The sequence below is a fragment of the Mastacembelus armatus genome, chromosome 10 (assembly GCF_900324485.2).
Source record: "Mastacembelus armatus chromosome 10, fMasArm1.2, whole genome shotgun sequence".
NCBI classification, from domain to species: Eukaryota; Metazoa; Chordata; class Actinopteri; order Synbranchiformes; family Mastacembelidae; genus Mastacembelus; species Mastacembelus armatus.
The window spans coordinates 10,848,105-10,875,193 of NC_046642.1; the positions used below are offsets into that span (position 1 = coordinate 10,848,105).

General features: G+C 38.6%; 1 protein-coding gene and 1 long non-coding RNA gene across 2 annotated transcripts; one reads left to right on the forward strand and one right to left on the reverse strand.

The window, feature by feature from the left end:
* The first annotated feature begins 3 nt into the window (after positions 1-3).
* slc16a2 (solute carrier family 16 member 2) lies at positions 4-23,621 on the forward strand. Its single transcript, XM_026330795.2, has 7 exons — positions 4-1,528; positions 10,204-10,348; positions 12,046-12,544; positions 14,572-14,715; positions 16,493-16,721; positions 18,261-18,533; positions 18,631-23,621. The coding sequence occupies exons 1-6, from the start codon at positions 1,063-1,065 to the stop codon at positions 18,515-18,517; spliced, it is 1,740 nt and encodes a 579-aa protein (XP_026186580.1). The 5' UTR covers positions 4-1,062; the 3' UTR covers positions 18,518-18,533; positions 18,631-23,621.
* On the reverse strand, positions 12,868-25,156 carry LOC113144614 (uncharacterized). Its single transcript, XR_003297169.2, has 3 exons — positions 24,911-25,156; positions 15,451-15,521; positions 12,868-14,705 (listed from the first exon to the last, which is right to left on the reverse strand). It is a non-coding gene; the product is annotated as an uncharacterized LOC113144614 (long non-coding RNA).
* Between the last annotated feature and the right edge of the window lie 1,933 nt (positions 25,157-27,089).

Below are 27,089 nucleotides of genomic sequence, written 5' to 3' on the forward strand. Positions count from 1 at the left end.
GTACTGTGCACAGTGCAGGATGTCAGGAAACCATAAGTTACAGCGCTAGTTTCCTGGCTGTTCATGTCTACTCAACATAAATATATCTAAATATTTAGTTGTTACAGTGACATTAACGTTATGGCTTACTGCTCCTCACGTCACTGAACCTGAAGTAGCCCCACGGTAAAAGATTTTCAGAGGCGTCTTTAGCGGCTGGCTGAAAGGAGACACGATGAAAACAGCGTACGAGCTGTAAATCTGGATTTTCTCATCAAAAACCTGCAAACGAGTCGATGTCCCAGTCGACGGTGAACCACGGAGTGTCGTTACCAGCCCCGGACAGAGGAAAGTAGGCCGGTGTCGGTGTCAAATGAGGTTGAGGTTGAGAGAACTCGGGTGTTTACGTGAAGCCGACAAGACACGAAGTGTAAACTCGTCCCCCTTTCTGTACCATAACTGAACTGAAGCTCCACCATTGGCTCCGGACTTATCGGCCGGGGAAGGAAGGCGGGGGCGAGTGGCTGAACGACGGCCGTAGCTGTGTTGACACTCAGATCTGAGACAACCTCCGGGACCCACGGGCCTTCCTATTTCACATTTACACCGAGTAAGACACCAGAGGAGGAGGAGCGCCTAATCACATCTAAACGGGGGGATGTTGCAGACCGTGTGTGTGTGTGTGTGGGGGGGTCCGCTTGACGGGATGATACGGTGCCGCGGCGGAGCGGACGTGTTTACAGGTTGATGATCCACATTTGGTACCGAGCAGAAGAGCCAGTAAAAGTAAATACATGGTGTTTGCTCAATAGGCTTTTTCTAGACACACACGCTTTCATTAAAAGGAGAAAAAAAGGCGGTGCCTGCTAATTCCTGGAAATCGACATACCCCCGAGCAGAATGACAAATTTACCGTCTGCAGGTTGGGGTTTATTCGCTGAAGTTGACGCTCAGAGTTGAGCTCCAAGCAGCGAGTAGGAGGCTTGTCTGTCAGTGAAGGACTATTTGCCTCGCGCATTTTGACAGGCAGCCAATCAAATCTGTTATTCAAATCGGTGCTCTAATGTCAGTGACCTATATCTCATGCATGCGAGCACAGAGCCCACCAGATCAGAGAGCATGGGGATCAACGGGGTAGACAACCAAGCGCAACCGTTCAGCGGAGTTTCCCGGACGGAGCATCCGGCTGCAGATCCTCAGATGGAGCAGAGAGATGCTCCCCCAGAAGCAGAGAAGAGCAAGGGCGATCCGGCGGCGGGCAACGACAGCAAACTCGTGCAGGAAGACAGCACGGTGCAGCTGATGGAGGCCGGGTGCAAGCCGCCCCTCTGCCCGGCTTCTGATTCCGAGGCGGGAGTTCAGCTGGAGGGACACGGCCAGGGAGCCGGATTCGTTCCACCCGAAGGAGGTTTCGGCTGGCTGGTAGTTTTTGCTGCAACCTGGTGCAATGGGTCGATCTTCGGGATTCAAAACTCTTTCGGCATCTTGCACATGATGCTGGCTGAGAAACACGCAGACCCAGACGACAAAACGCTTCAGTTCAAAGTGGGTGAGTAACAGAGTGTCTGCTGAAGTCAGCGTGACAGTGAGATGAAACTGTATATCAACTGGTGGACAGAAGCACATTTTGTCCTGATGCATGCTGGGTTACATTCACTGCTATAAAAAATTAAAAGGTGGAACAGTTGTATCTCCCATGGGTGAATATCATAGAAAAGAACATCAGCATGATGTTATGGTGTATAGGATGCCTAAGATGTTTAAAGTTTGTATTTTGTTTCCTTTAGAGTTGAGCATTAATGCTTCTTGAATTTGCCCCCTACCCTTGTTTGAATTGCATGTTTTGGAGTTAAATTATTAACAGACATTCAACTGTCCAATAGAGGGCTCGCTATCTATTCATTAACACTTCTGCTGCAAAACCCTTTCATCTAGTCACAAATGGCCCTTTAAATAACACTCCCCCGAAGGCTGGAAGTTATAGAGATGTACTAATTTTAACAGTCCTAATGTGTTAGCATACTGTAGTTAATTAGTGTGACCAAAGTAACTTTTCCAGGGGAATTTCTACAAAAAAGAAATGTTGGCTCAAAAGTTTTGCTCCCCTTTTATATTTCACAGAATGTAAAAAACTGTCTGTAACATGTCATCTATTACTTCTCTGTGTTCTGGGGTATGTGAAAAGACGGAGAGGAACGGTGTAACAAAATCTCCATGCTAGATTTACCCCTGGAACAGTTTTACTACATAGATAACATAAAAAGCTAAAAAGGTTTCATCGTTTTTTAATTCCAGGAACAAATATTATTTGTTTTTCAATAAAGCTGTGGTTGACTCTGGCATACATCAGAATAAGGCCAGGGTTCAGCCTTCAGTTTCCCTGCACACTTCAGTTTTAACCATTTTGTTGAGGATTATATCACAAGGTTTCACTGTTGAATTTTAAGATAATAGACTAGGATATACACTAATGGAGAGGCAGTATGGAAAGCAGACAAGCGGGTCTGTTGTAATACAGAAATCACTAATGTTATTTTAAAGGAATGAGACAGATGGAGCAGCTTTGGGGTTCGGCTCTCTAGGGTTTTAGTGTGTTTGATGGTGTTACACATCAGAGCACTGGTGTGTAGTTTTGGCCTTAGGTACTGACTAAATTAGATATTATGCAGGAAATGGGAAATGCACTCTTACCTTGAGCAAACTGAACTCATGGGAGCTGGTGTAAAACAGTGTAATTACCTGTCCAGATTTTAGTGGAAAACATTTTGAGAAAGGTAACAGGAGTGGGTATTTTTCTTAATTTCATGTCAACTTCTACAATCACTAGCAAAGGTTAAGGTCAGAATGTGGGGAGGGATTATGCCTCTAAGACTGTTCAGTGCAGCCCTTTATTATTAGTCACAGGGTAAGAGACTATAAACCAAAGTGGCATTAGAGTTTTTATGCAAGCACAGATTGGTATTTTTAAATGGCATCTAGCAATATGTCTTCTGTAATTTTTGGAAATTGCTGTCTGTGGGCAGGTTTTGTGTAGTAGAAATCCTGAGAACCATGACAATTTTGGGTTTATAGAGACATATAGTATACTTGATACTTGAGAGTAATCTGAATCTGAGATATGCTCTTTGTTTCTGACAGGAGTAGGCATTTATGTTGTTTTCCCACTTTTTTGGCTTGGTAAGGATTTCACTTCCAGACGTTCCTCAGATTTAATTCTTAGATATTTTCATAGGTGAAAGCATTAAGTAAGTAGGCTGGCCTTTTTCCCCTCGACAACACGAGAAACAGAGGGGAACAGCCTCACAGTTAAAAAGGCTCCATTTAGCTCAAATCTGAGAAGGCACAGTATTTAAAAGTAAAATTTTTGTGTGAAACATTCTGAAAAAACATGCTAAAGTGTTTCATAAGCAACAGACTGCAGGAGCATAAGGAGAGGAGGTGACAGGAGAAGCCTGAGATGTGATTAAATCTTGATTAGTGATTACCATTAGGTATTTATACCAAGCTCAGTTATGCTGGCTAGTTATTCAGCTTTCAGGTGTAAACAAGGGATTTTCAAAACAGCTCAGGAGTATTAAGGTGGGAGATTAGAACGGCCTTTTTAAATAAAAGAAAACAATGGAGAGTTGAGTAGATTTTACGACTTGCAAATGGTGTTTTGTTTGATTACAGTGATCAGCCACTATCAGAGCTGTTGTGTCATGGTGCGTACTGAGTGCAGGTATCTGACACAACAGTCTTTTAAAATTTAAAATAAAAATTGCAGTGCTTTTATGATCAGTGCGTAGTGAGCTCCTCATGAGTATGTGCATAAAATGTGGGAGAGAAATTCACACTGCAGCACTGCTTCTGCTGCAGTAGAGTTTATAAAATTGGGAATATGTGTGAAGGAACAGAAGAAAGGGACTGAATGAGCAAGGGATTCATTTTGTATTGATCTTCATTATTTACATCAAAAGTATGAGACGAATCAGCAGGAAGACTGTGACGAAACACAGAGTGTCCTTTTTGTCCAAATGTAGACTGAAGAAGTTATTCAGCAATAGCAGCTTTATTCTTTCTGTCTTGTTCAAAGGCATAAAAGCAAGAATGATGTGACACAGACTTTGTTACTAATGCTGCTCTATCAGTTTTTATCCCCAGACTATAAATCTCACTGACAGCAGCATTTAGGCATTAACAGGGTTTTCCATTACATGCTGAAAAGACAAATGTCTAAATTACAGGCAGATATCACAAACAGGGTCATAGTTCTGGCTTTAAAAAAATAGGCTTTTAAAAATTTCAGTGGGAAAAAGCAACTGTAGAAGCTAAAAGCTACAAGCACTTCTGTGGCATGTGACACACACTAAATTGTATGCAGTAGCACCATTTAGCTCATAATGACAGCATTAATGTTTGCTTAGCAATAACATATAAGTGACATTAGTGAAAGATTCGTTCCTAGAAAGTGTCCAACATTGCTAAAATGTGTCTAAATGTCCTGTTGTTCATATAATACCCTAGACCTTGAAATAAACAGCAAAATAAGATATAACAGAAGTTTTAACACCGTGATTCTTTAGTTCTGAGAATATAATTTTCCACCCTATAAAATGTAGTTAACACTCTGGCTGATAATAATTCAATAAACATCTTTTTTCTAGCCAGCAGTTAAACAGGTGTCTGTGCTGTCACAAGCAAACCTCCCCAGTTATTAGCATGCTTTAGTGCTCTGTGTTGGGCTATATTGTAACTCTCCTTCCTGAGAGTTCTCCAGCATCTCCAGGGCAGCTGGAAATCCCATGCTGGCAGATTAGGGAGTACTGTGGCATTTCTAACATTCCAGAGGGCAGGGAAATGAGTTGAGGTCAGATCTCTATTCTCTAATGGCTCCACACACACTCATAAGTAGGTAAATTTTCAAACATAGATAAACTGCTTTTGAACGAGGGCTCTTTTAAACATCAGTAAAATAAAAGATTTTATATATAGGCATTTTCAGAGGTGCAAAAGGGAAATGGTGATGAAAAAAGGTACCTCTTCCATATACATAAGGTAATGGATACGTGATCATCCTTTTTCACAACTAGAAGCAATCAGAAGGAACTGCTTTGTGAGCAGCAGAAACACGTACCTTTTCTCTGATGTCAAAAAACATTTGTTGACTAAGGCTGGGGAGTTGTTTAACACCTCTCATGCATCTGTAAAACCTGGTTATCCCAATTAATTACACTTTGTTATCTTCTGCAAATAAACTCCTCAAATAAGGGAACACTTAATCACAGTACGACACTGAGTCAGTTAAACTTCAGGGATATCAATCTGTCCACTTAGAAAGCACAAGTGATTGTGAATCAGTTTCATCTTTGTAGTTGCAAATGAAAGTGACAACAGGTGCAATGGAGAGGCAAAAGCAAAAAGGGAATGGTCTCTCCTTTTAGTTTTGGTCTGATTCATGTCAGGTTTTCTGTTTTGCTAGAGTCCTTTTCACTACTGTTACCACACAACAGTTCCTGCAGCCCAATCAGGTTGCACAGGTAGTCCAGCTACTTCAAGATAGCACGTTCATACATGCAGTTGCAAGAAAATTTGCTGTGTGTCCCATCACAGTCTCAAGAACATGGAGGAGATACCAGCAGACTGGACGTTACACCAGGCGAGCTAGACAGGTCTGTAGAAGTGCAACAACCTAGCAGCAGGACCAGTATGTGCTCCTTTGTCCAAGGAAGAACAGGACAAGCACTTGAGAGCCCTACAAAATGACCTCCAGCAGGCTATTCGTGTGTACAATTCTAACCAAACTGTCAGACTCCATGAGAGAAGCATGAGGGCCTGATGTCCTCTAGTATGACCTGTGCTCACAGCCCAGTATCTTGCAGCTTGATTGGCCAGAGAACCCCTTGATTTGCCAGAGAACACAAGAATTGGCGGGTCTATTTTTTTTCGGGTCTATTGGCGGGTCTATTGGCATCTCATTTTTTTTCACAGATGAGAGCATGTTCACACTGAGCTCATGCACACTTACATGCACTGAGCACACTCACTGATGCCCTTAGCCAGGTCTGGGAGGTGATCCCCAAGGACACCATCTGCCAACTCATCAGGAGCATGCCCAGATGTTGTTAGGAGTGCATACAGGCCTGTGGGACCATGCACACCTCTTAGTCACATTATGAGTTGCTGTGATGAAAGTGACATAACTTGAATGAGCCTGTGATTTAAAATTTTCAGTTTGATTTTCAGTGCAATTCTGAATACATAATGTAGCTTTGTACTGGCATGTTTTGCTTTATAGTATTATTAATAATCCTGCACCATGATAATCTTACACTATAGCTACTCTATATTATGGTTGTTGATGGCTGATAATTTCCTTATTTCTGAGATATGTTATAGTAGTATCTTATACTATTTGTGTTTTTTTCCCCGATTACGTCATGTAACAACATATTGTCCAATCGTGCCAATTGTTAAGGGCATTTCATGTGGCCTTGAGGGAATGGTCTTCCGTGCCAACTCTACAGCCTTGTTCTTCTGCTTCCGTTAATGTTACAAAAATATGTATGGCTATTGTTATTTGAACACTGAGTACCCAAGACAGTTTTGAGCATAATATGTTGAATTGTTTAACAGATAAACTATTTCCCTCTCTGTGTATATGGGAAATTGTTTTAGCCAAAAACATTGTTCAGATAGCATTTGGACATTAATTTGTTTTTGATTGTTTTGCCACATTTGGTTAGAAATTAAACAATGCTAAAAGTTTCTTTCAGCTGTAAAGGGCTGAGTCACTCCAAGTTCAAAAACATTGTTTTCTATGTATTGCATTGGTATCTATCTGTTAAGAGTTTTAGGTTTGGAAATATGTGTTTGAGATTTCTGCTGCCATCCAATAAATTGGAGAGAATTGATTTCCAAGAACATTGTTGTCAATATTCAGTTTAATCCACAGAGCATGGAATGAACAGTGTTGATTAAAAATTTTCTTCCTTAGTTGTTGTGTTTGCCTGCTTAAATTGAGGGAATAAATAACTATAAATCTTATGCTGGTCAGCTGATGTGAATGTTAGTGGCCTCAATCCTAAATGGCATTTTACCCTGATTGTTCCAGTTCAAATCCAATGTCTTGGAATGCAGTGCCAAAACACTGTCTAGATTTGTTGTGACTGCACTGTAGCATCTATTATGATAAACAACTGACAAACAAATCTTTCAAACTTAATATTTGGTCCAGATTTTAACAGCTGTGTTGATGTAATTCTTTCATCACAACAATTTAAACTTACATGTAAATTTCAGTGTTATTTTGGAAAGTATGAGAAAACCTATACAAGCTGGAACAATGGAATACCAGCTAAACTAATTTGTCCTGGGTAAATATCTTGGGACATTTGATGACACTGGTACTTTCAAAATTAAGGAGTTTTTCTGCAGCAGTTTTGTCACCCCAATGTACAGTTGGGCCCCTATAAGGTCTTCATGTTGCTCTTTTGCTGTCAGACTGAATCCATCATGTAAAGACAGAAATTCTTGTTAAACCCCTTCACCACCACACAACACACACCACTCATTGTTTTTGTGTCCCTTGCTCTGCTGTTTCTTTGAAAGTGTTCTGACCTAATCATTTCCAATGAGTACACTCCATTATTCACAAACCTTTGCTTTTTTTGGAGCAGAGCATAATGGAGGTTTGCTGGTTGGGATTGGCCAGAAATGAGAGGAAAGAGTATAGGAATGAGACATCAGTCCATCATACGAGTATACAATACACTGTCCATCATATAGCTTACCACATGTAATTATCTCCACATGGGTTAATTCAAGAAAACCTGAGAATACTGGCTTTAGAAAAAGCAGGCTAATTGTTGATTTTTTTGTAACATACCAACAGCCATCAAATGAGGCTCCTTTACTGCTGGTACTAAGCGTACCCAAATTGTCATGTTAACTCACAGCAAGGTTGCTGCTGCCAGCAGTTCTTTAATAGAGATAATGTAGGATTCTCTGTAAGATGGGTGGGTCCAGGCAAACAAGCAGAGACAACCAGAGGAAAAATAAGAGTTCAGTAGCATGCACTCAGTCTAAACAGGGGAGCAAAAGACAAGAGGCAAAGTCCAAAAATCCAAACAAAGTTCATAAATGGATAACCAATCCAAACATAAAGAATGTGGGAATATAGAGAGACATAGGGAAAACAGGTATATGTAATGGGGAGATGATGAGGGAAATGTAAACAGGTGTGGTGGCAGTGGGATCATGGACTTGGCATTGAAGCAATCTGGGGCAGGTGTACAGCGCAGACTCAGTGGGAAAGTCAGGAGACAGCTTGACACTGGATTAGGAATAGCAGTTCAAATTTGGAAAATAAAACGGCCAGGACCAGGACTGTTGCAATTGTATGATTTTGGTTATTTTGTCTTTGTCCTTGGTGCTAAGCATTAGTTATATCAGTTTAACAAATTTTCCACTGCCGGGGAATATTATATTCTTTTTTCATATGTTCATCCATGGTAGCCTGCAGTGCTTGACCAGTTCAGGACAGTTCAGCAAGGGATCAAATGCCTATGTGTAATCTGAATGGAGTTGCTTCCATCAACAGACCAACAGACTTTTAAAGCAACACTGCAGTTCCCCTCAGCTCAATGCAGAATTTAGTATCTTGCAGTATATAGCCTGCAGCTTTACAGTTTTTAATAACTTCTGCAATTTGCATAAGTATGTTTTTGACTCTACGCTACTTGCTCAGGACAGTGAGGAAGTTAACTGATGAAGAGCCAGAGATTATCCACAGGATATGAGGATACTGGTTCTCGTGCTCTCTAGATTAGGAGTACAATATGGCACAATTGTAAGGCTAAGGTGCTTATGGGAAGCCAAAGCAGTTTGGTTTATTGTGTAAAGTAGGTTGATCTCTGATTTCTTACTTCAAGGTGAAATGACAAAATGGCAAGAATTCATGTAGTACATTTTCAGTAGCAGAATTTCTCTCTTGCTTCATCTGGATAAATAAACTATGGTATAACATAAGGCTGAGATGTAGTCCCTGGCAAAATATGCAATATTTGACTTTGTAGTATACACTATTTACAAGCAGATGTATACAATGTATATGGTATAGAAGGTTTGTGTCACCCTCCAAAGACTATTTGTATAATGCTGTATAGTTCATATTTCTCACTGAGTGTATGTGTATGTAATCAGTCACTCCACCTGTTTATCAGTCTCTGGTCTCATTTTCGCGCTCTCGCTATGGTGCACATTGAAGCTACCTTTGCTCCCCAGGAAACTGGACATTTGTTTGTTTGCACATCAAGGTACGCAGTGTCTCTGGTGGATCATTCTGGCTCGTTATGTTTTAACACTGGATGGTTATTACACTGCAGGCCAGAACTATCCACTTTGATCCACTTTTTGATCTGCTTAATCACCATGAGAAATCTTATGGAGCATGTCTGATGTACGTGATGCAAGTAAAGACACAATAAAGCGCTCAGTTATATAAATTTTTATTTATAGCAGTTCACATCAGATTGTGTAGTGTTGAAGAGAGAGAAAAGTCTGGGAAACTCCTTTGGAATGCAAAAAAAGGTACTTTTTCAAAGCTTCTCCAATTCCACTTATTATTTAAACATAATGTCACGGTACTCATTTTGCATGAGTCACGAAATGCCTATAGGGCAGTGTAAATATAAGATTCAACATGAAGTGTACATTTACCTTTGACTGCAGTGAGATCAATGGGGCACATGTGGAAACAGTCAGTGAAATAAAGCCAAACATGAAGAATTACTTTCAAGTTCAGGGACCCATGCATAGAAGCCTTGTTGTTTGGTGATGCTTTTTAAATTTTCATACAGGTACACTGCTGTGCAAAAAATATTATAAAATTAGACAGGAAGCATTTGTTTGGTTTTCTTTCCCACAATTCTCTAAAATTATTTCACTATACAGCAGAAAGTAATAAGGTAACGTGGGAACGTGGGAATGGGGGTTTCAGGAACTACTGAAAAATTAAACATGACAAAATAATTTCAGGTATTGTTCTAATGCAGGAAGGGGAATCAGTGTATCCTGCATGTCTTTCATATGTTAATTTACAGCACATAGTGGACTTTGATCATTGCCTTATATACAAACAGCTATAAGATTGTCTTATATTTGATTTAGGTCATAGCTACAACATACAGACTTTACACATGCTACTGCTGATAAATAATCTCTTTCCTATTTTTTCCTTTGCAGCCTGGGTCGGAGCCTTGGCTATGGGAATGATCTTCTTCTGTTCACCAGTGGTCAGCATGTTCACAGACCACTTTGGCTGTAGGAAGACAGCTGTTAGCGGGGCAGCGCTGGCTTTTATAGGGCTGCTCAGCACATCCTTTGCAAAGTAAGACACTGTACATGGATTAAAGACATAACTTATCTTACGCCGTGACTTCCATTGTCCTTACATTGTAGTCATAGCTAAGCAAGAAAATAAAAAAATAAATATCTGGTATCAACAACCAATATTAAAATATGCTGTCTTCACACCTCTTAAAAAACCCATGATCTTGATCCTTTAATTTTATCACATTTTAGATCTTTTTCTCAACTTCCATTTTAGTTTTAGAAAAAAATGTTTTACAATTACTGGTTCTATTGGATAACTGCAGTTTGGTTTTAGGTCCCATCATAGTATGGAGTGCATTTTTAAATTTTACAATTATATATTTTTTTATCTGTGAGCAAAAGCAATCCTGTGATGCCGGTGCTTCTTGACCTCAGAGCAACATTTGACAATTTGATTATCATTTCTCGTCTTTCTCAGTATGTAGGATTTGGTGGCACTGTTTTCAAATGGTTTCACCCCTATTTATACAAGAGGATTTTTTCATTAATGATTAAAGATAACTCTTCATTTGTTCCTGTCTCTTGTGTTGTGCCGCAGGGCTTTAATCTTGGCCTTATTTTTTCATTGTGTGTGTTGCCACTAGGGAAAGTTATAGACAAATATAATCTTTCCTTTTATTGTTATAAATCTATGTAATTTATTTGACGCTCTGTCTTAAACAGGGTTATTGTTTACAATAATTTTTCAACTGTCATCAAGATGTTAAAGCCTGGTTGTCACATAATTTTCTTTGTTTCAATGACAGTGAAGCTGAGTGCTTTGAGTGCTCTTTATGGCCGTGACTTAAATCTTAAAGCACAGGCCTCTCACCTCAGACCTGCACTAAAGAATTTGGGGGTCTTTTACAGTGGCCCTAAGTTTGATAAACAGATCAACTCAGTTGTTAGGGCAAGCTTTATTCGGCTACATTTGTTAGTCAATGTTAAAACTTTCCAAGATCTACCCATACATTCCTGAACTTTCTGCTTGGTTACTATAATACACTCATGGAGTCAATCCACGGTCCCCAACATTCAAAATGCTGCTGCTTGTTTTTTACCAAATACTGCTGACCATATAAGGCCTGTTCTTTTGCCTCTTCATTGGCTAGTCTGTTTTAGAACAGATCTTAAAATTTTGATGTCTGTATTTAGACTTTTAAGTGGCCTGGCTCATAGTTATTTATCTAAGCTTTAATCTTCCCGTAAGAACAATAGATCACCCAGGGTGTCCAGTCATTGTCTTTAAGTAGTTCCTTGATTGAGGTACATTGGGGCAACTATGCTTTCTTTGTGGCTGCCCCTGCATTGTGGAACAGCTTACCTTTAGACATCTGCTCTGTTACTGACCTGCCACTCTTTAAGTCTAAATTAAGGATGTATCTCTTCAGTCTGGCCTTCAATGTTTGCCATATATTGTGTTATTTGTCATACTGTGTAAAGCATTTTGGTTGCCTAATATGTAATGGTTATATTCTGTATAAATAAAGTTTGATTTGATTCGATTTGCCATTGGATGGTCAGTTGCATACTGGTATCTTTTACTAAATGAGTCTAATCATCTTTTTTATTGATTGGTTGTATAATAAGTTTATACAATAAGTCATGTTGCAGCAAAACAACTGGTCATATAAATATTGAGTTATTTCATATTATCAATTTGTATTTTTTGTTACTTTACTCCTCCGTTTTCATTTTCTCTTTTTATTACAGCACACTGAGCCTTCGCTATTTCACATATGGCATACTGTTCGGCTGTGGATCCTCCTTTGCCTTCCAGCCCTCGTTAGTCATCCTCGGCCACTACTTCCGCCAGCGCCTGGGCCTGGCCAATGGTGTGGTGACAGCTGGTGCCAGCCTCTTTTCCATGGTCCTCCCGATTTTTCTCAAAAAGGTTGTGGGACCACTGGGCCTTAGCAGAACTTTCCAGATCCTCAGCCTCTTCATGCTGGTCCAAGCCTTGCTGGCGCTGACATTCAAACCTTTGCTTCCTGCTGGAGGAGGCATGGGACCACTCGGCATGGGCTGTGGTCATGCAGAACCCCAAATCCAGCCAGGGACTAGTGCTCAAGATCGGAGCAAATGGAGCAGGATTCTGGCTGGAGTCAGGAAGTACTTCAACCTGCGAGTCTTTCATATTGTGACATACCGCGTATGGGCGTTTGGAGTGGCTACAGCTGTCCTGGGTTACTTTGTGCCATATGTCCATCTGGTAAGAACCTCTCAGCAGCACATAATTGGTTGGCAGTAAATAATAATCAAACAAATAATCTGAAAAAAGTCCAAGTTTAGCTCTCCTAGTTTCTTGCAAATTACCAGCAGATGAACCACTTTATGGTATTTTTGTTCATATTTCATAAATGCTAATGAAAGACTGTATGTAGCTATTCTCAGCTGTGGTAAAACTTTACCTAATATGGAATTTATACCATAATGTTCTTGGTTATTTTGGGATGTGACTGTTTAAAATATGCTTCTGGACCTCTTTATTGATATTACAGGAACATATAAACAGTAGTGTACTTGTGTGCTTGATATAACAGTGACGTCTCTTAGCTGACACGGGCAAAGGAAAAGGTGGAGAGGGAGTGAGATTGATGTGAGAGCTGTACTGTTGCACTGTAGGAGGTCTGATGCTATTCATTTTGTGTGTGTCTCAGGGAGGGGACAGTGGAATGCATTTCATCAGGGTAAATTAACAGTGAACACTGAAGATCTAGCTTGGTCCTATCAGTGTAATAATAACTGCTGTGGCTGGCTATTATTAGCTGCCAGGTTTTTGATGATGTATTTCTTACCATACAGTTGAATTTACATTGCATATTTTTATTTACTACAACACATATCTGCTCTTATCAAAAGGGAGAAAATTATATTCACATTTAAATGTTTCATGATGGCATCATCTTACAGTTGCACTAATGCTGTTAGCACTTACATTTATCATAATGCTTTATTGTATTATCACCATCGGTTAGGCTGCAGTCTGCTACACAAGACAAGAACCACGGACTCTACAGCACATATTAGCTTTCCTGCTAAAGTCTTCTTATCTGACTTGGTTGAACAAACCACAAAATAAGCATCAGCAGGGAAAATTACATTAGTCTGCTCATTAAATAGCTAATTTGCTGCTTAGCTAAACAGCAAAATTACCTAAAAATATTACTTCAGTCTGTTTAGATGTTGGTACTCACTCTTCAGTACCAGTAACAACACGCTGTCTGCCTATGGCTTGTAAGCTACAGTTGTTTATTTTATCTCTCATTACCTCTACTGAGGCTTAGCCTGCCAGCTGCTGTAAATTAAACTCCAGACGCTGACAGGAAAAGTATTTCTGATATTTTCTCCCGAAGACACCTTTCTTCCTTTTACCAATGACAGTACATTTAAGGAATAAAAATAACAGCAGATACAGTTTTTGACCTCAAAAAGGATGACTATATATATTTTAAGAATAAAGACATCCACTCCCAAGTGAAAGTACAGGTATTTTGCACTCCACAATGGTCAGAATACAAAATTCAGGTAGAGGATATTTGCTGGATTTGTACACACACTGTGACTTTGGTTTTAGATGATAATGAAGGATGAGGATGAAGTGTAATGCTGCAGCCTGGAGCTGTGAAGTTGATCTCCGTCTATCCAGATGTCGGATGTTCCAGCTCCGGCCTCCCTCTGTCAAGCCTGTTGTTTCAGGCCCAGGCCCAGATGTAAACACAGCCCCGGCCTTTGTATTGGCTTGACCACCTCAGGAAACCTCTCCTGTATGGCCTCTCTTTATCCCTAAACATGCCTACCCTATGGCCATTGATGAATGTAGCACCCTTCAAAGCAGAGCAAATATTTCACAAGGACCAGCATGTTCAGGAAAGACTTCTGAGGGTGGTTTCATGTTTTGAATCCGATTTGGGGGGTCAGGGTTGAGGGGAGTGGGAGGTTCTGACTTATATGCGTTGGGTCTTCATGGCTTGTTGTTACAGAGGTCCGTGAATGAAGATGTTTGGTTATTTTAAAACCATGGCTTTGGGGTTAGAGATTCCTATCCACCAAATGCACACCTATTTGGTGATTCAGTTCTTAGGCATGGAGCACAAAATCATGTGAAACAGTTCATCCGTGGATTGTGGGGTACCTTTATTAGCTCCTCCTTTATTTGCAATTGGTATAATTCTTCTGGTGTAATCATATTAGCCACCACACAAACAGCTAAAGCTGTATCCATTTTTCTTTTCTCAGATCAACTTTGTGAAGGAGCAGTTCAAGGAGAGTGAGCAGGAATGGGTGCTCCCGGTTTGCATAGGAGCTTCATCCGGGGTGGGACGCCTCGCTTTTGGCAAGATCGGGGACATTATTCCTGGGCTTCAAAAGATCTACATGCAGGTGAGGAAATGTCTATGAAGGCATAACATGTGGGCAGTCCACTTTCTCCTGTGATGTTTTGCATATTACTTTGAAAACTCGTGTAATTTAGAGGATTAGAGTATGTGAGCCTTATCGTAAGTGTTGTAAGATTTAAATTGCAAACATTTTGTTTTGTCAAGTTTAATAACATGATTTTAAAGATAAAATTCAATGCTAAGTTTATTTTCTCCTTATTCATTGCTAATTATTTATAAAAGCTTTCCAAGTAAGTACTTCAACATATACATACATATATATACACATACATATAATCATTGATATATATATGTAATTACATGCCAGTTGGCATTTTATACACCTAGTCAAAACTAATGCACTCTAATTCATTTGTAACTGTTGTTAGTAAACTGTTGTTAATTGTTGAATCTGTTTTATTGATGTGTTAATTCAACTATATGATCATTTTGGTGCTCTTGAATCATATACATTATACTAATAGGTGTTTGTATTATTTCAGGCCAACCGATTTACATGTATATCAACAAAAGTAAGCTAAATGATAGCAATACCTGTATAATGCAGCCCCACTTTAGCAAACATTATTATACCAAACTAATGTTCCATATTATTCTTTAAAAAAGGTTATATGGTGTTACTAGGTTGAAAATTAGATATTTTGAGTGATTCTGAGTTTTTTAATGGCTTTCCAGGCAAAGGTAAACATGACTAAGATGCTAATTTGCAAATACTTACAGTGCCAGAATGAAAACAATCTGTTGTTGTTGCAAGAAGAATTACAGTCTGGATCGTGGTAGCGATGACTCCTGGGAAAACGTAAGAAGAAAAGCAGTTCAGATTAGTCTGAGAGGCTCCAAACAGAAATTGTAATTTCTTGCTTGTGTATGCAAACACAAAAACATTGACTGTGTTGGACAAAACCACCACACTCACTTGGCATGTTGTTAATCAAGCATGCATTTCAGCTGACAGGCAGATTAATTAAAATTTAAAAACCTTGAAACTGCATGACATGTATTCCTAAAACATGCAAATCTGTGAGATATAAATAGACAAAAATATGCTTCTTATACTTTAGAGAGAAGTACAGAGAAGTGTAATTAAGAAGCTAATGTGTTTACAATGTGCTGCCCAGTAGTTTCAATCCTTTTGTATTAATAAAGAGACACAGTGGCTGTGAAGGCAGCTTGTACAGATTGAAAGGCTTGTACTTTTCTTTTATCCACAGCTGAACAGTCACAGTGTTTTTAAGACTTGTTTTTGTGCAGCAATTGTGAAGGTTTTCAAGGTAACGCCTTTAGCTATTTGTTTAAGGAACAGAAGTTGCCCCAGTATTAATTATGAACTCTGAGCTCAGTGTAATGTGGCTGTTTAGATTTGTATAGACAGGCAGGCAGCCTGCCGTAGCAGCTCGCAAAAGTTCAGACCACAGAGAAATTTCTTTCTCAGCCTACAGAATCGATGATGTCATGTACATTCCCTTTTCATAATCCCATCTTTCATAATAACCATCTATTAAGTTAACGTGTTCTCAGTCAATAAAGACATTGTGAACATCTCTATATACATTTTATATGTCCATGTTATAGGTACGAGTAGGGATAATAAGGCTAGAAATTTGCTTCCATCAGTTCCCACTTTACTACTAAAGAAATAGAACACTGGGAGCAGGCAACCACCTACTGCAGATCTGTCCTATGAAACAAACAGCCACAACCTTTAACAAATTAAATAACAGATTAAAAGCTTGTAAATGTGTTTTCACTGTCTGTTTCAGGTGGTGTCCTTTATGGCTCTGGGCCTGATGTCCATGATGATCCCTCAGTGCTCGCTGTTTGTAGGGCTGGTGGTTGTGTGTGTGTTCCTGGGGTTGTGTGATGGCTGCTTTCTCACTATGATGGCCCCTATAGCCTTCGAGCTGGTTGGACCCATGCAGGCCTCACAGGCCATAGGCTACCTACTAGGCCTAATGGCTCTCCCCATGACAGCAGGTCCACCAATTGCTGGTGAGAACCACTTTTTTTTTATCCTGTTTTTTCACTGCAGAGCATTGATTTATACAGCGTAACCCAGAATGAACTTGCAGTGATCTGGTCCTTTGTTCTGACTACAGGATGTTGGCAATAATGGTGCATTATAAGTCAATTATTATAAGCCTAGTTAAACCTCTGAACAAGGGTGGAAAAATGTAGGGAGTAAAGGGAGAGTGAAGATGGCAGGCATGATAGATTGTATAGTGTATTGTATTTAGAGAGTTTTGGGCTCACTGCCAACTGCACACTGCCTCCAGGGGTTTGTCTTCAGGAAAAAAGGACATACAGGGTCAGTTCTTACTTGCTCTTCTCAATTTAGGTCTCCTCAACTACTCCCTCTCTCTCCAATTCTCTAATGACAATGATATATAAACGTGCTTCTAGGGCAAAACATTTATTTTATGATGCTCTCTCCTGGCAGCCTGTGTTTTAGCTGGACTGTTTTTTAAAAAAACAAAACAAAAACAAAAACAAAAAAAAAAACACATTACTTTTTTGTTGTGGCCTTAGTAAACTGGAACTTTCAGATTGTGATTTAATCTATTTTAAGCTCTTGCCCTGCTGAATTCCTTAAACAGGAATACCCATTGTGGGTGCGCTATTATATCCCTTTTGTATATTAGAGGTGAAAAGAGTCAATTAATTGACTAATTAAAAATCAGCAGCTATTTTTAACCATTAGTCTGAGAAAAACTATCTGAAGACGTGAACTTGGGGAAATTTTCCTGGGTTTATTACAGACATGAATCAAGAGATTAATTCAGAAACTAGTTGAACACTAAACATAACTGCAACACTAAAATACACTTTTTTTTTTTTTTTACATTTCATCTTTTGTTAATCTTTTGTGTGTCCTAATCTCATATTAGAAATAATATGTGGCTGAAGTGGAGACATAAAATACCTCTTGAGTGTTGAAATATCTGCTATATGTTTATTTTTTGTAAAATTAATAGTATAGAGGATGTGTAGTTAGGTAACAGTTTAATATTATAAGGAATTATTACATTTATTTAATATTAAAAAGACATACATTTACTCTATATCCAGAGCATCGGGAAACGGCTGAATGATATCAGTGTATCAACGCCTGTGCAATATGTACAGTTCAAGAACGCAAGAATGCATATATAAAAGAAACAATGCAATCACACAACCCTAACACTGCTCTCATGCCATAAAGTCAATGGCAGATTAAACATGTGGTGCTGTGTGTTGAACCCAATGATCCTACCTTGTGGTTGTGCAGTAGGTACGTTGTGTTTGCTTGATCTAACTCTTAAAAACATGTTGTGGTGCTCTTCATCTAACATTAGGAAAAAAACAAAAGTGCTGACCTATTTTATAAATTAAGCTATTTCAGTGAAAAGCCCCTTTGCTCCTTTCCCAAGTCAGGATCCGTCAGATCTACATTCCATCCATAATACTAATCTGTCACTGAGAAAACCAATATTGTTTTTTAGTAGGATTCCTTGACTAATGACAGAATCACATCTTGCCTCCACTGCCCAGGTCTTCTACGTGATTATTTTGGGGACTACACAGTGGCCTTTTCTCTGGCTGGGGTGCCTCCCATGGTGGGGGGTGTGGTGCTGTTTTTTGTGCCCCTGATACACCGCAGGCTCCAGCAAAACCAGGCAGCAACTTCACCAGAGGAGACGTCCACAACTTCCCACATGTTGCCCACTGCCCAACCAGCGGGGGAGCCCAAGAGCTGCTCCAATGGAGACATCTTGCCTGGCTATACTGATGTAGAGACACACATCTGAGATGCATCGTACAAAGGTATTTTTACCCACTTTATGTACACAACATGTATCTGCACCCGGAAATACATAAACACATGTTTCTTATGTATGATGTTCCTTTTGCTTTCTTCCAGGGATTCAACCCACCAGCACCTTTTCTCATCCTTAGCTTGCCCTCCGCCTAACTAGAGCTCTCAACCAACCCCTTCCTTTCGGCTGACCTTTAACCCCTCATGGACCCTCAATGGCTGTTATTTTGATATATAGAGAAGTCGAAAAGGGCACTCTGGCGACAAGTCACAGAGTGGACAAAAAGAGGCAGATCAGCATAGGATGATGGAGATATTTAAGTAGGATGGCACAACACAGTCTCAACTTGGACTGTTCTAACAGCCTCAAAAGAACAAAATTAGGAGATTTTAACTGACAGTAGTGTGTGAAGATTTTTTAGTAGTATCTCAGAACTGATCATGCTCTTTTAGCTTTTTGAAATGGAAGGAAATGATTATGTTTTATTTTTCGATTACTTATAAACACATTAAGATAAAGAGGCACATTAACTAAGAACTAGTGAAGGAATAAATTCAAATTTTTTTGTAGAATCTCATGCATCTAGATCTTAACACAGTTTATGTAGTTTGTGCAGCTGAAACAATCTTATCGAGTGATTTGCAGGATTGAATTAATGTAATTACTATGCAGTTTTTGGCTCTGGCGGCTCCAAGAGAAACTACATGTATCTGTTGTAGATGTTACAGGAGAAAGCCGTCAGTCAACACACACAATCACCTCAACTCATCCACACAATGCACTACACTGTGTACACAGCCAGGGTCTTTAACAAAATGACTTCAACTACTCTACCAGCCCGCTTGCATGGGAGACATACGTATGATTGTGGCAGCAGTTGATTCCAGTGATTCACCATAGAGTTTCAGATTTTTCCACAGTTATCAGTATAGGTCAATGACTGCAGTGCGTGGCAGGTTACGTGTGAGCAGTGTACATCTGCTGCCTGGATTACTAAAACTAAACAGTACAGTTGATACAAAGTCAGCCTTAACTTTTCACGCTTTTTAAATTTTATGCCTGCAGTGTTTATTGTCTTTTAGTCAGTTATAGCAGAGTGCAAAGTTATAGCAGAGTTTTTTGTAGTGTGCATACTACATTATGTGGACTCATGCAGTCCTAATGGGAGATTGACGGCTACTGGTAGCATAGATTTCCATCAACTTAACAAAAGGCATTTTTCCATTGTTTTATTCTACACTTTTCCTCGGTGTGAATGTGCGTGCATGACACATTTGCATCTATATTTTAACAGAAACTGCTGTTATGTAATATGAAACTTTTACATTATAATCTGTTGCAAAGATGGGACTACTGAGGTTAAAACTGCCAAATTGCCAGAGTCCTCATCAGGCCATGTCACAGATAATCAATTTGCTGCTTTAGTTTAGTTTTGTGTGTTGAGGGCATCACTCATTTCATTAGCTAATGAAACAAAACTTCACAGCCTCACTGCAGTTACTGCTAATGTTTGGACCACTTACCTCTGCACTCTTAGAGTTACAAGTTCTGAACAATGAACTTAATGAACAGATATAAAGTAGCGCTGCAACAATCAACTGTCTGAGTTAAACTCTCTGGGTATATGCATAACTGAATACCAATTAGTCAGCTCATGTGTCAGAACACTTGAGGGCCTAGAAACTACACAAACCTCACTGCTGAGTGTAGTTTTTGGGAGGTAATGCTATAGGACAAGTGGTTCTTAATAGTATACCTACACCTATACCTCAGTAATCAATCAATCCTCAGCAATCCAACTGAACATTTTAGCATGCTTCATTACTTTATAATTTCACTGATCTGTGTAGTGGTTTATTGTTGAAATCTGTGTGAAAAAACACAAAGCTGCCAAACACCTGTTTTCAATCAATCCTGCTTCCTTTGAAACCTCATTAGAGTCTGTTTAAGTTACACAGAGCAGTGGACATGTCAAACTTCCATTACTTTGATTAACAGTTGGTGCACAATCAGTTTAAAATGTTTCCTTCCTCCTTATTTTACCTTCATGTCCATTTCTACAGTTGTTTTTGATCCTCATTCCTGCTCTCCCTGTAACCATTTCCTATACAACTGCCAGTTATCATTACTGTAATGTTTCCCCTGATCATATCGTGTCCCATGTCTGTTACTGGAGAAATGCAAATATTGAAATATCTGATATCTATAATCCATAACTCTAAAGTTAGTTTAGACAAGCACAAGCAGTTGAGACAAATACAATGGTTAAAGACTATAAAGCATATTTAAAAGCAAAGAATATGCCTCTAATTTGACTGAGGTGGGGTCAAACTCTCTTGGCAGCAGAATTTGTTGATGCATGAGCTGTACCAGCTGTATAAGCTAACCGATATCTTAAAATGTCATCATAGTTCAGATCAGCTAGTTTTGGGTTCAGCTTTGAGATTCATCATCCTCCAAACAAAACACACAGGAAATCACATTCATCTGAACATAAAGCTCATGCACAGTATTCTAATTGAAAACACTGCTGCACCAGTTAAATCATCAAATTTAGGAGACATCAGTCATGTTCAGTGTGAAAATGTACAGTATTTCGTTTCTATTTTGTTAGACATTTTATTTTCTGTATTTTGAAATTTGCAGGTGATTCCTACAAGTCTGCAGATCTGCATGAAAAATCTGTAACCCATCACTCTAATTGCCCATTTTAAGCTATGTGGGCAAAATCCACTTAGAATGTAAATATGATATTTGTAATTTGTAATTTGTAAAAAGGCCACATTTGATAAATAAATTCAAATTATGTTGGTTTGCACAGCATTAACTTAAAAATCTGTTTCTAACCCCATAGAAAACCAGGTGTTACTGACAAGTTGCACTAGTTTACTATTGTCAAACTACAGGCCTCTGTCATTTAAGCTGACATATGAATGAATGACAACTACTAGAGGCTTATATTCTGGCGGCCATACTGGATGACCTCAGCCTTTAGGTCAGCAAAAGGCTGATTGTGTTTCTATGCACAAAATGTATCTGTCTCAACAAATTATAACAGAATAGTTTGGATTTTTATATTTTTAATGTGAACTGATGTTTTTTGTGTTGAATCTGTCATCAGCCTGTTAGCTAGCAGCTTACTATCACTGTCTTTTGTCTAAAACACTTTTGAAAGGACTAAAATTAAGAAATTTGAATCACTCTGTGACCTCAACTTTAACAAGAAAATAAATCTGCCTTAGCGTTCCTGAACAGTATACTCAGCTTGGATAATAATTAGTTTTCACATCTCAATATAACTTGTTGCTCATTATTTTTCCCTATTTTGGTTTCTTTTAGCCACCTCACCTAGTTTCAGCTGAACCAGCCTCACCCAGTTTGTAGTCAGAACCAGGTGAGCGCTCCTTTTTCTTGGTCTACTGTAGACTCAAATAGAGAAACCTAACCTGTATTAACCATAAACTATTTCAAATTAGTTTTTTTTTTAATAATGAATTTTTATTTGCTGTTGTACGCTTCAATGACTACTGGAAAAGCTGTTGAGTTAGTTCAGATTTAAAATAATATTTAAATAATATTTAAACTGAAGAAGCTAAATTAGAGCAGAATGATACAGAACATCTGGATGGTTAAATGGTATATGTTGAACTGTTGTGTGGGCTGCCAAGGTATTCTTGTCTATGCAGCATTTGTCCTGTCACCACTTTCCTTTCTAAAATCTAAACATGTCAAATTCTACACAGTTTACTTGAACTCCAAGTTTGCATACTGTACTTTCATGAACCCTAAACCTATAGTAGAGCCCCTTTTATGTTATCTAAACTATAGAACTACTGACACTACTACTTATTTCACTAGTTTTTTAGAACATCTTTAAACAGTTGTTGGATTTTTAGCTGTTCTCCCTGACAACACAGGTAGTGAAACCTTTACATTTCTCTTATGTGCCTGCTTTTCTGTATTGGTTGTTGCTGTGGCAGACAGTATGCAGGACACTACCACAGAGAGGCAGATTTGGCACACAAGGCTGCACGTACTGTAAATAAGCACAGGCTTCTATTAAACCCTGTCATATACACAATGAAGGTAGTAGGCATGATGAACTTTGTTGGTTGTTAACATTTTTCCAAAACTCATACAAACCAGGTCAAATGAACTCAAATCACCACGTTTACACTTGATGTGTTAACAACCGATCTCTCAAATGTGTTTCTAGTAATTTAATGCTTTAATGTACTGCTTATATATTTCAGTCAATTGCCAGTAAACAGAACCTCTATTCTCAGTCCCATTCAGAAATAAAAAATACCTGAGGTGAAGTCCAAGCTGCTGCAGTAATGAGCCTTGTTATTCTACCCTGCAATGTGGCATTTTAGTGCTAATTTGTCCTTCACCAACTGTTTAATTGTTTTTGGTGCTTACTGGTGTGCTTTTCCTCAGCCTGAACCATGCAAACAACATGTGAAACTGGATAGCTTAAGGTCTATATATTATGAAGCTGAGCCATGATTTGCAAAAAAGTCAACACCTCCTAGACTGCTGTGGACCACCTCCAAATATGGAGGTTGTCTTTTTCAGTTTTTGTGAACTTTTTTATTGCTTTTGTTCACACCTGAATATTGTATAGACCTTTATATGCGCAATGTGTTCAAGAAGCCCTTTATAATTCATGCATATTTTCCATGATCTTGACTGTAGTCATTATGTTTTCATAGGCTTAAATATTCCAACTGTTGCAGATGATATATTCTTTATATTTCTGTATGGTCCCAGGGCAACCCTCGGCCCAGGCCTTCCTGCAGCCTTATATGTTGAACTGTCCTCAAACCTGTTAAACCTGTATTGCCTCTGTCCACTTCTGAAAGCTGCTTGCTTCTTTCCTCCCTACACAAGCTATGCCTTTTATATAAATAAATTTCCGTTGTAATCATTTTACAAACCGTCCTGAGAACGTCAATGACATCACCACATCTGAAATTAAGTCATGCTGCTAGAAGAATTAATGTAATTTTTGTGTTTTTGTCAAAGTAATTTTGAAACTGTATCAGAAGAGGCACATTTTTTCTATTAAACCAACAATAAAGATGTAATTTGAAAACAACTCAGACTGTTAAATCCAGTCACTTTTTTGTTGGCTATGTGCTTTGAATCCTTAACACTGGTCTACAAGGAGAAAGCCTTGGAAATGAAAGTAGCTAAATTTGACTAGAATTGGGTCTCTAACAAAGGTTAATTGGCTCCAGTTTCCAAGATACAGCTTCAGGTCAAAATTGCATCCAAAAAATTAATTATCTTGAAAACTTTAGCCAACCAGTACCTTTATCACTTGTTTTCTAATTCATCTAATCAAAAATATGTAAGAATTAGCACATTTTATCTTGGTGGTCTATAATTTCCCAAAATTTGTTGACCAGTATAACTGTTGCACTTCCCCATAGACAGTGCAGTCACACGGCTGTTTTAGACACGCAGTCATGTAGGTGATTAACCCCAGACCCATTTGAATGAATAAAGAAACTACAATTCAAAGGAGAAATGTAATACCCAGCTTTTTAAGGACACACTGACTATGTCCCCAGACGTGCTGTACTCATTAACACCACCGCAACATGACAAATATTATTCAGACATTAAGTCATCCTTTCACTCCGTTCCTCAGGAAGCCACAGATAGGCAACTCTAAACTTTTTAGTACAGGATACTTATCAAGCATTAGTGTGGATGAGTTCTAGTTTATTGTAAGATGATTGTAGACAATCAGCCGTTAACTAGAAGATGAGCGGTTCATAGAATAAATAACCAGAGGCCATGATAACAGTGTCAATCAGCAGTGCGCTGAAAGCTATGGAAATAACACAGAGGATAAAAGAGAACCACTAGCCCTAGGTGTCTCCATACCGACAAAACATGTGCAGGAAATCATATTGCTACTTGCTTGTGGTTTCACTTTATTCTTTTATTGAACATGTCCTTTGTATCTGACGTTATGATAACACAAACTAAAGAAACATTAAGTGACATTTAAGTCTCATTATGTCTCTATAAGATAAATGTACATGCATCCTCCACGCACTTCGTTGAGCACGGTTACCATAGTTACAGATGTTCTCGTGTATCGCGAGATAATAGTGGGAAAAGTTAGTTTATTTGTGTCCATGTTTCTCTGCGAGTTAAAACAGCTAGTTAACCAAATTCACTCACATTTGGACTAAAATGCTGTTCACTGGGTTGAACCTGAGTGGGCAAGTCAAACCGTGCGATAAGTTCTGTTATGTCTTTAGCATCTGCATTTATCTGACGTTACATGGCTGCATAACATGTGAAAGTAGTGTTAACGCCACACACACAGTTGTTAAATGTTAAGATAATTAAAATTTGTCTTACCTTTTATAAATGGCGGTGTGCTGCCTACATTTTCGTCGTTTGTCTCAGCTGTTTTTGTGTCTTGTCTAAATCTCAGTAACTACGAAGATAGGCCTGTAAACCCATTTCCCCCAAAACGGACACCACGTAAAATGACAGAGGCAAGACAATAATGAGCGACAGATTCTTATTTTTAAAGGTAATGCAACAGAGCTAGCGTTAGCTTTAATTTTAAGTTTTTTGCTACTTTACGCTAGCTAATCTTCACCATGCACATGCGCAGACCGAACTGCTGCGTCTACGCACCTCACGCGAGACGTCGTTTTATATAAAATTAAAGTTAACATTGAAGAACCTAAAGTGAGAAACTTACTCAGAAATAACCTTCACTGTCAGTGAGACAAATCTGTCTAACGTGTACACAGTGTTTACAGTATTTAGACAGTTATTCTCGGGATAACACACACTTTATTCTAATAGGACTGTAGGACTGGGAATAAACAAATATTGTACGTGATTAAATTCATAACTACATGTCTCTACGTTATGGACATGTACAGTTAGCACACACAGGCAACATAGGAGGAAATCTAATGTACACTGCAGCGGCTTTAATTGTCCAGCAGGTGTCCCCCCTCACTTATTTCTTTTGAAGAAACATATTTATTGAACTGGAAAGGATCTAGGTTCTACACCTTGTGCTTCATTATATACTAGTACCAGCACATTTGAAATCTTCATATTACATTAAATAATCCCCCACACACCCACCCCCCCTCCATCCAGAGTGATGTCAGAAATAATGTTTTTGCTACTTCATTGTCATACTGATATCAATACAGGTGACACATGGTTTACTAAATAATGTTAATGTTAAGTATTTATACTTTACAACATAACCCCCTTTTCCTATTTAATAGGGTTCCTTGGTAATTTTCAGTTTTCTTATGAAATCAGATGACTCGTGTTAATGTTTTCTCTGGTTGTGAAATTTTACGTTTGGGAGTTTTTTAGCTTAGTTTGTGTCATCACAATGGAAAAAAATTAACCAAGTATACACATATATGCACTACTGAGCAATAAGTATCAGCCTTCTTCATTGGGATACTTCCACAGACTATTTTAGGGTGGAGGTTTAAGGACAAGTTGATGAGTTTCAAGCAAAATCCTGAATTTTGTAAAATAGACGTTTGAACTATTAAGAACAAATTGGCATATCTGGGTGTTTCCCAATAATAATGCTTTCGTGGAAATACTGTATACTGCAGTTCAAATATATACTATTAATGTACTTCTACTTTATATGGAGCAAAATATGCACACACACATATTGTCACTTTAGATAAAAAATGTCACCAAGAAGAAGAAAAAAAGATGAAAAGGTTGAATTCTGTTTATTTGTTTTCTTACAGCCAGGACCATCAGGGTCCTCAGGGGCTTTAGAACCATGACAGGAAGTGATGTAAGTGATAGTGATAAAACTGAGGTTGTGTTTTCCATTGTGTCACATTGTTTTCCTTCCTGCCACTTCATGAGAACTAGCACTCAATGACATGCCAACACATAAATAGTCATTTGCACTGCTACATATTAGCAGATTGTGACAAAGGAAAGTGTGCTAATCTCTCAGCAGGGCCCATATTCACGGCCGTGTCAATGTTAGATTGAAACTGAAACTCCAGATTTGTCAAAATTTCAAATCAAATGGAATTTTATTATGCAACATTTTTTTGTGGCAGAAAGTCACATATTTGTAAATCAGTATGGGTAGTTAGCTGGAAACTGAATGTATTGTATTTAACCTTGTCTGATTAAATACAATTTGTGAAAGAATGGAAATATTTATTTAACAAAGTTTTGAGCACAGACTTTTATAAATATCTCACACTGGTTACCTTACAAATTTACTAATACTTCCTTCCTAAGTGTGATGAAGGAAATTCTTAAGAAATTAGCACAAAAGAAGCTGTAACCCTGCGACTTATTTGGTAAGGGCAAACTCAGTCTATTGCAACCATAAAAGAGAAGAAAAAAGAAGAAGTTGTGTTTTCATCATGGATAATTGTGAATTTTGACCACAAAATTGACAGTATGTACTTGACATTATTGCTACCCATTTTTGAAGAATACTAAGAATTATTTGAATTCATTTCCCTCATTTTAGGCAACTGTGGCATTTTGCTACTTTCAGTACATTAAA

Excerpts from the sequence above, each read along its gene's own strand:
- slc16a2 (XM_026330795.2), top strand. The coding sequence starts at position 1,063 with ATGCATGCGAGCACAGAGCCCACCAGATCAGAGAGCATGGGGATCAAC. Across the intron at positions 12,545-14,571 it reads TTGTGCCATATGTCCATCTG|ATCAACTTTGTGAAGGAGCA; the intron begins GTAAGAACCTCT and ends TTCTTTTCTCAG. Across the intron at positions 14,716-16,492 it reads TTCAAAAGATCTACATGCAG|GTGGTGTCCTTTATGGCTCT; the intron begins GTGAGGAAATGT and ends TGTCTGTTTCAG.